Source organism: Ochotona curzoniae, unplaced genomic scaffold (assembly GCF_017591425.1).
Source record: "Ochotona curzoniae isolate NIBS_2020 unplaced genomic scaffold, NIBS_Ocur_1.0 contig_2723, whole genome shotgun sequence".
Classification (NCBI taxonomy): domain Eukaryota; kingdom Metazoa; phylum Chordata; class Mammalia; order Lagomorpha; family Ochotonidae; genus Ochotona; species Ochotona curzoniae.
The window spans coordinates 2050793-2058953 of NW_024465573.1; the positions used below are offsets into that span (position 1 = coordinate 2050793).

The following is an 8161-nucleotide window of genomic DNA, read 5'->3' on the forward strand; positions in this document are numbered from 1 at the left end:
AAAGGCCCTTACCTTGAATTTTAGAAAAATTGTCAATTTCAATTAAATTGGCTTTGTAATCAGCCTTTCTTCTTCTTCTTCTTCTTCTTCCTCTTTTTTTTTTTCAGTCCACTCAGGAATAAGGACACACTTTGGAAACACAAGTCTTTTCCGGGGACCCGTTAACGCTGTGAGTATGGCTCTGCCACAAAAAAGAAGAGAACTGCTTTAGATGAAGTTGTGCTTCTCTTTAGAATGAGTAGATACAAGGAAGCTTTGTGTCTTTAAATAAATTCTATAAGCAAGATTTCATCTCAGATAGAGGAACTGCAACAATGATCTGGACTTGGAGTTTCCTGACTGAATTTGGTTTTTGTTTCCTGTAACTTTCCTGGCACTATCAATCCTCAGATGGGAAAGAATAGAAAACTTAATTTATTTCATGTTGTGAAGTGCATAATTATGTACTTCATGTTTCTGCATTAAAGTTTGCACCATTCAGTAGCTTCGAATTTCTCCATGGTCAAATCTTCAAAATTGGAGCTGGTCCCTCCCCACTAATAATTTTTAAAAACTTGCAAAAAAACAAAAGCAACAAGACTTGGGAAATTTTGCCCTTAGTCTAAATCCAGAAAACGTAAATACATTACTACTACTCTTTTTTTTTTCTCCTCTCCTAATACAAGGAAATTTTTAACAAAACTCAAGAACTCTTTGTTGCAAATGAGGGAACTTTCAAAAGTTCATGGAAAATGCAATTTAAAAATGTGTTTGTTTTGGTAAAAATGAATGTTGAAATCCATGTAATTATTTTTGCATGATAGAAACTTCCCATGAACTTTTTGAAGACCTGTCTTAACTCAGACTGAGCTCTCGCTGAATTCAGGAAGCTATCTGTACTCAGTTTGGAGAAACGGAGAGAAGAACCCAAACAGGAAGAACCAGCTTCTCCCTGATGAGGGAAAGATGAAACAAAAAGGATTGCATGCAGTAAAACTCACAAGGGGAAAAGCCAGAAGCAATAGCAGATTTATGGGCACATTACTCAACATAGTCCATGTGATAAGATGACTCCAGAATTTTAAATACAGGACAAGGAAGCACATTTAATCTCAGTCTTCTCTCAAGCAGCACAGTTTAGAGGATAGTGTTATCATGTTATCCATTTCTATAATAACTCAGAGGATACCTTTTGTGAACTTTCTTTGAACAATATTTCATGCAGAGATCATTGTTGCATTCAAGTTGCAAGTATAATTCCCCAAGTGTTCAGTTATGAGTAAAGATACACACAAGGTTTTATGGAAGTATGAAGAAATAGTATTTCCATTGGACCAGGGTGGAAAGTCAAGAAAGGCTTTCCATGTAAGTGGCTCCTAAGCTGAGATCTAGAAATCAGACAGGACTTAGCCAAACAATACAAAGGGGAGTGGTATTCTCAGCAAAGGGGCATGTGCAAGAACTAGGAAGCAAGAAAGACTGCATACTGAGAACTAGAGCAGAGGTCAGCAAATGAATTCTGGAAAAAGCCAAAGTGAGTGTTTTGGGGTCACATGATTGTCACAACCACTCAACTCCACCATTCTAGTACAAGAGCAGCCATAGACAAAGACTGACTGAATTCCAGTAAGCCTCTGTTTACATAAGCAGGGCTGTCATTTTCTACACTTAAGTAATTCATGAAGTGCAGAGCATAGAACAGAAAAGGAAGAAGGGAAATGGCATAAAATCAAATTGGAAAAGTAACATAGAGCTGAAATCAAAATGGAGTAAATATAGTTCATTGCTAACTGCAATACTTTTCACTTTTGTAACTTTTGCTTTGCTTGCTTGGCTAAGAAACTGTGTGAGCTTGCAGGCCAGATGGCCTACGTGAGCTTTTGCATCAGTGGGCCTCCATCACCATCAATCAAGGCCCAAGCCTGGTTAACCCACAGATAACTCCAAGGCCGGAGTGTGGTTATCTCACAGGTGGCTTCAAGGCTGAAGTCTGGCTACCTTAGTTACTGGACCAGAGAAGAGCTAGGCAGGAGCTGCCCAGCCGAGATAGGCAAGGAATGTGTAGCTCTTCCTCCTTCATCTTACAAGCTATTGTAAATTGCCCTGTTTGAAGCTGTGTAAATTGTGCTCGCTTCAGCAGCACATATACTGAAGCTGTGTAAACTGCCCCTTTGAAAACTTTGTAAATAAACCACCAGGGACTGCACTCTGCTAAAGGGTGTCAGCCTGGCAGGCTGGTCAGCCAATCGGTTGCCTAGCCTTTCCTTGTAATAAAATTTGGTTGTGACTGTCACTGATGAATGTAACATTCTGTTTTAGCAGTCGAGTGGATGCAAGAGTAGCTAAGGCCAGATCATCAGTGTCCTTGAATGGCATACTAAGAAGTTATAGATACCATCCTCAAGACATTGAGCGATGTGATCAGAATAGTTCCAGAAGGTTCCTCCTTGTTAGCTTCAGCTGAGAGTAGGAAAAGGGACAACCTTGGTGACAGGCAGTCCAGTGAGGAGGTAGCACTTCCAAGCTTGACAAAGGATGACAGCATGAGCTGCAGTAGCTGACATGAGCTGGAAAGAAGGGAAAAGCCTGGAGACTGAGTAAAAAGGTCAAAATCACTGGCCTACTGATGGGTGTGAGACAATGGTGAGGAAGACCATTTCACCCTACACAACTTTTTCAAGGAAAAGAAAAAATTTCAATGCAGTGTTAAATTCTGATAAGCATGTAAACTGCAGCATTTAACCCAGTGTTTGAACTGTGTGGCCTTATGTGCCTAACATTGCTTCCTGTATAGCTCTGATTGCCTTTATCTACCTCCAGGCCTCCAACAACTCCTTCAGGCACTAAGGCAACTGCCAGGACAACTACCTCCTGGTTCCTGTCCCTCCCATACACTCTACATTCTCCCTGCTGGGCACTGCCACCATCCTCTGAGGACTGGTCCTCTCACCATTCACAGCCACTTCTGTCAACCTTGCTGTTGCAGCTGTGTCCCCTGGACCCCCCAATCCCAAAACCAAGTCACATTCCTTATGAAAACAGACAATGTCTCTCTCCTCTGACACTCAGCTAGCCCAGCAGTACTGTCGGTGACCATGTTCTCACCTGCATCTCACCTGCTACCACTTCCTCCACAAATCTTAGATCCATGTGTACATGTGCTAGGAATAAAGACAGACAACATTCTTCTTTCAAACTAAGTTAATAGACCCTCTCATTGAAGATGCTCCCCTTAAAAATCTCATGGAGCCATCATATAAATTGTGTCACCTATTAATGTATCAGAAGCACCAAGACAAGCCTGACTCTCAGCTCGCTCTCCAATAGGATTTCTTATCTCAGTTCCAGTTTACAGATATTTTCCCTTATCTGGAAGGCATTTCTCATCCTTACCTCCCTCTCTTTTTCTACTAAATTCTAAAACTCAGCTAAGGCTTCTCCTGGCAATCCTCCTCTAACCCATGCCCAGGCTGGATAAGGAATCTCTCCTGTTTGTTCCCCAAACCACCTGTGCACAACTGCCCAGGTTACTCACTGGGATCATTTCAGAAATACTGTATGTGGCCTCCCCCTCCATCTCAAAGCCTCTTAGTCATCTAGTAGATATTATAACATGGAAAGTTCTCAAGAAATGAGTGTGACATTCACAGATCTAATTCTCCAAATTGTGAAATGTTTCACCTTTGTAAGTTTTGTGCAGGGGCTGGAGACTGCCAAATGCCTCTCTGCAGGAAGAGTGAAAATAATTTCATATCTATGTATCCTACATGGAGCACCAGGTTCATGGTTAGCAGTGATGGTCATGAATGCACACTCAAATGTATCTCTGTCTCTTACCATTTCATGGAAAAGCACTGAAGCTTGTGACGCTATAGACAAGAATCACCCCTTGCTAGTCTAGAAAGGAGGTGGGGAGAAATGGAAGCAGTTTTTCTTTCTTGAGCTCACAAAGAAATGTGTTCACTCACATGAGGGGATGAATGAACATCATACCAGTGAACTGCTTCTGAAGACTGTGTGATTCTTGTCATGGTAATTTGTCTTGCCCATTTCATAAGCAAACAGTATTAACAAAGAGCTCCAAAAAGAAATCACTGTATTATTTTGTAGTGAATTTTAGTAGAACAAAAAGTTTACAAAGTTGGCATAAAAAGATGCTTTGTCAGGAGTATGTTGATAGACAAATACTATAGATGATTTCTAGTTTCTTATTCATAGTACTTTCTGGTCATTTCACTCTTTATTTTAGTGTCTATACATCTTCATCAATGTACATGTATTAGATACATCTATATATTGTGCTCTGATTCACTCTGTCTTGGAAATTTTAAGTTACCTGCTAAACATTTGTATTCATCTAATTTTGGATATGGTTGTAGTCTCCTTTAAAAGATGAGCCTGAAACAGAATTCTCCTTTAGAGCATTCAACTGTACCATAAGGTCCTGAAGAACTCTTTTTTTGCCTGCCTTTCCAGGGAACCACAGAACATGAGAAATGGCACCTCAATCACAGAGTTCATCCTGCTAGGTTTTCCAGGGATCCAAGGACTACAAACCCCACTCTTCACAGTGATCTTTCTCATCTACATTTTAACACTTGCAGGCAATGCCCTCATCATTGCTACTGTCTGGGCCGAACCTAGGCTACAAATTCCGATGTACTTCTTCCTTTGCAACTTGGCCTTTCTTGAAATCTGGTACACCACTACCGTCCTCCCCAAACTGCTGGAAACCTTTGTGGTAGCAAGAACAATCATTTGCTTTCCCTGCTGCCTGCTACAGGCCTTTTTCCATTTCTTCCTTGGTACCACTGAGTTTTTGATTCTTGCTACCATGTCTTTTGACCGCTATCTGGCCATTTGCAAGCCCCTTCGCTATCCCAGCATCATGACCAGCAAGCTCTGTCTGCAGTTGGCCCTCAGCTCCTGGGTGGCTGGCTTCACCATTGTCTTTGGTCAAACAGTGCTACTCAGCCAGTTGCCATTCTGTGGCAACAATGTTATCAACCACTTTTACTGTGACATTGGTCCCATCTTGAAAGCAGCCTGTGCAGACACCAGCATTCTGGAACTTTTAGGTCTCCTGGCAACCATCCTGGTCATCCCAGGATCACTCCTGTTCACAATGATCTCTTACATCTACATCCTGTCCACCATCCTTCGGATTCCTTCAGCCACTGGTCGCCAAAAGGCTTTCTCTACCTGCGGCTCACACCTGACCGTTGTCTCTCTGCTCTACGGAGCTGTTTTGTTCATGTACCTGAGGCCCACAGCACACTCCTCCTTCAAGGTTAATAAAGTGGTGTCTGTGTTAAACACAGTCCTCACACCCCTTCTGAATCCCTTTATTTATACCATTAGAAACAAGGAGGTGAAGGAAGCCCTAAAAAAGGCTATGATGGGTGCTCACTTCGGCAGTGCATATACTAAAAGGCTATGACGGCTCTGAAGATTCATTATGCAAAGTAACATGCACTATATCCAAATGAGCTTAACATAGAAATAAAAGCAAGACATTAAAAAAATGTGGAGCAATGTGATAAAACAGGCACCCCCCCCCAAATCCTAGTAATTCTAGTTTAATCCTAGAAATTCTAGTTTAGTATAACAAATTGAAGATGAGGAAAGCAAGCATTGTGGGGCACTGCTTTAAGTCACTGCTCAAGATGTCCACATCACATACTGGAGTGCTGGTCCAAGTGTTGGTATCCTTCCCATTCAGCTCCCAAACAAAACACCTGGGAAGCAGTGGAGGGTGGCTCGAGGACTTGGGCTCTTGCAGCCAAGTGGAACACTCAGAGTTCCTAGCTCCTGGCTTTAACTTAGCCAGTCCCTGGCTCTTGTGGCCATCTAGGGGTAAAAAACAGCAGATGAAAGATAACTCTCTTTCTTTCTTTTACATCTCATCTCTCTCTCTCTTTCTATTCAATAAATAAATAACTTTAAAAAAAAAAGAAGACGTGTGCTGTGATAGTTTTGTCCGCCTAAGAGCTTATAACACATAAACAAACAGTTCTCATTGAAGAGATGAAGTAACCTAATTCTCAACCAACAAAACCCTAAGATATCCACAGATGCCTGCTGTGGAACTCTGGACTTCCTCAGTTGTAATTTAAAACTAGAAACCACTAAGTTCAAGGACAAGTGTCAACATCATTAAAAACTTGTATGGAACCATGTTTCCTTCTTCGTTCATAACAACATCTTTGCCTTTTCTCCTTGCGAAACACATAAAGCATCCCACACCACATTTTCTTAGTACCTATTTTGCTTCACCACAACATAAATCCTGTGATATCTTCTAATTCATTCTAATGATGTTTCAGAATGTTTGAAATGAAACATTTTTTGTTTAATAAAACAATATGTGATCTTATGTCTTGATATATACATATATGTGTATGTATAAAATTTTTTATATAGACCTAAAGGTGTTCATTCAAAGATCATGCCAAAACCTGAGGACATCTTTTAAAGTTTCGGCTTGCAGCCCATGGATTTCCTCAGTTTCTGAGACTCAACTAGAAAGACCCAGTGTAGCCAACACATGCTCAGAGTCAATGTATCTATGAAGGCTTTGGTTACATGAAGTTCAGAATCTGCAGGCTGAATTAGCACACAAAATGCCCTAAGGTAAATGATAAATCTTGTGGTTAGGTCTTGTTCTCAGGCAATATATAGGTGACAATGATAACACAATGACATGAGTCACAGTTTGCAGTAATGACTGTGAGATATGCTCTTCTCCCACCTATAAAAGAACAGTTCTTATTAAAAATATATCAAATCATGATTTTTTAAAAGATCTACTTATTTTTATTGGGAAGGCAGATTCACAGAGAGAAGGAGAAATAGAGAGATGATCTTCCATATGCTGGTTAATTTCCCAAGTGGCTACAACAGCCAATGCTGAGCTAATCTAAAGCCAGGAGCCTCTTCCAGGTTCCCCACATCGATGCAGGGTTCCTAGGCTTTGGGCCATCCTCTACTGTTTTCGCAGGCTACAACCAGGGAACTGGATGGGAAGTGGGCCAGCCGGAACATGAACTGGCATCCATATGGGATAGCAATGCTTGAATGGGGAGTATTAGCCAATTAAGTCACTGCACTAGGATCTAAATAAGGGCTTAAAATACATACATTAACATTTCTTTTAATATATATTTAAAATTATAAATTTGAAACAAAGTGTAAGGAGGTGAAAATGTTATTATCTCAACTGATGTACCTGATTTTCTCTAAAAGAAGGAAGGAAGTTGAGTCTGCAGAAACTTTGAACTATGTGGCCCAGGTGGTTTCACCCCTGCCTTGAGACAGGGTGAGCCTCCCAACAAATCTTCCAGTGGCAGCCTTCTGCTCAGAGTATAAAATGCAGATGGCAATGTCCTCCTGCCTGGCGTCCCCTCCCCTCAGCGAGGGCAGCAGTCTCTCCTCCATCACCCTCTTAGATGCAGGTGAACACCACCATTAACAAATGCACTTCCTGTCTTCCTACTGCTGCTGCAGATCCCACAGAGCCATCGCAGCCAGCCAGCACACCTGCACCTGTCCTGATGGAGGCCCACTCCAGCCTAACTTGCTAAGAGGCCACAACCATGGAATGTGGCATTCTTTCCTGGAGAGAGCAGCATCATGGGCAGGTGCTTAAATACCTGTTGTTCGTGATCACCTTTCCCCCACGTTGGCTAGGCAACAGCCACTCCAGACATCCACTGCCCTCAGTGTTGTCTTCAGTGAGATAAAACACGTTTCTTAAAGGTAAAAGAAAGTTTTTAATAAAGCACAGAAGTTGTTAACATGAAAAAAAAAAAAGCAGGTCAGTTGAAGGTCTGGAGAGTCACAAAACCTAAGGACAAGTGTAATCAAAAGTCCTGTGTGGGCTTGTGGAGGTTGCAAAGTGCCCCAAATGAGAACATAGGGTGCTATTTCTTGTTCTGAGAAGAAAAATGGTGGCTAAGTAAGAAACAGAAACAGGAAAGCACAAAGTGAAGCCACGATGCCTAAGGGAAGAAGTCAGGGGAAATTACCCCATCGGAGTGCCTGATGAGTCTGATAAGAACAGAGGTGCCTCGGACCATGACAGGAACCTCTTGGAGGCGCTAACGTGTGCAACGGGTAGACAGCCAGGGCACAGACAATCACAGGTGCTGTGTGGAGCATCTTGAAATTGCACTAGCATCAG

At 41.8% G+C, this 8161-nt stretch overlaps 1 protein-coding gene across 1 annotated transcript; it reads left to right on the forward strand.

Moving 5' to 3' along the window:
• The first annotated feature begins 4426 nt into the window (after positions 1 to 4426).
• LOC121153954 (olfactory receptor 6X1) lies at positions 4427 to 5419 on the forward strand. Its single transcript, XM_040976714.1, has one exon. It carries the CDS (start codon positions 4469 to 4471, stop codon positions 5417 to 5419), a length of 951 nt encoding a protein of 316 aa, XP_040832648.1. The 5' UTR covers positions 4427 to 4468.
• The last annotated feature ends 2742 nt before the right edge of the window (positions 5420 to 8161 follow it).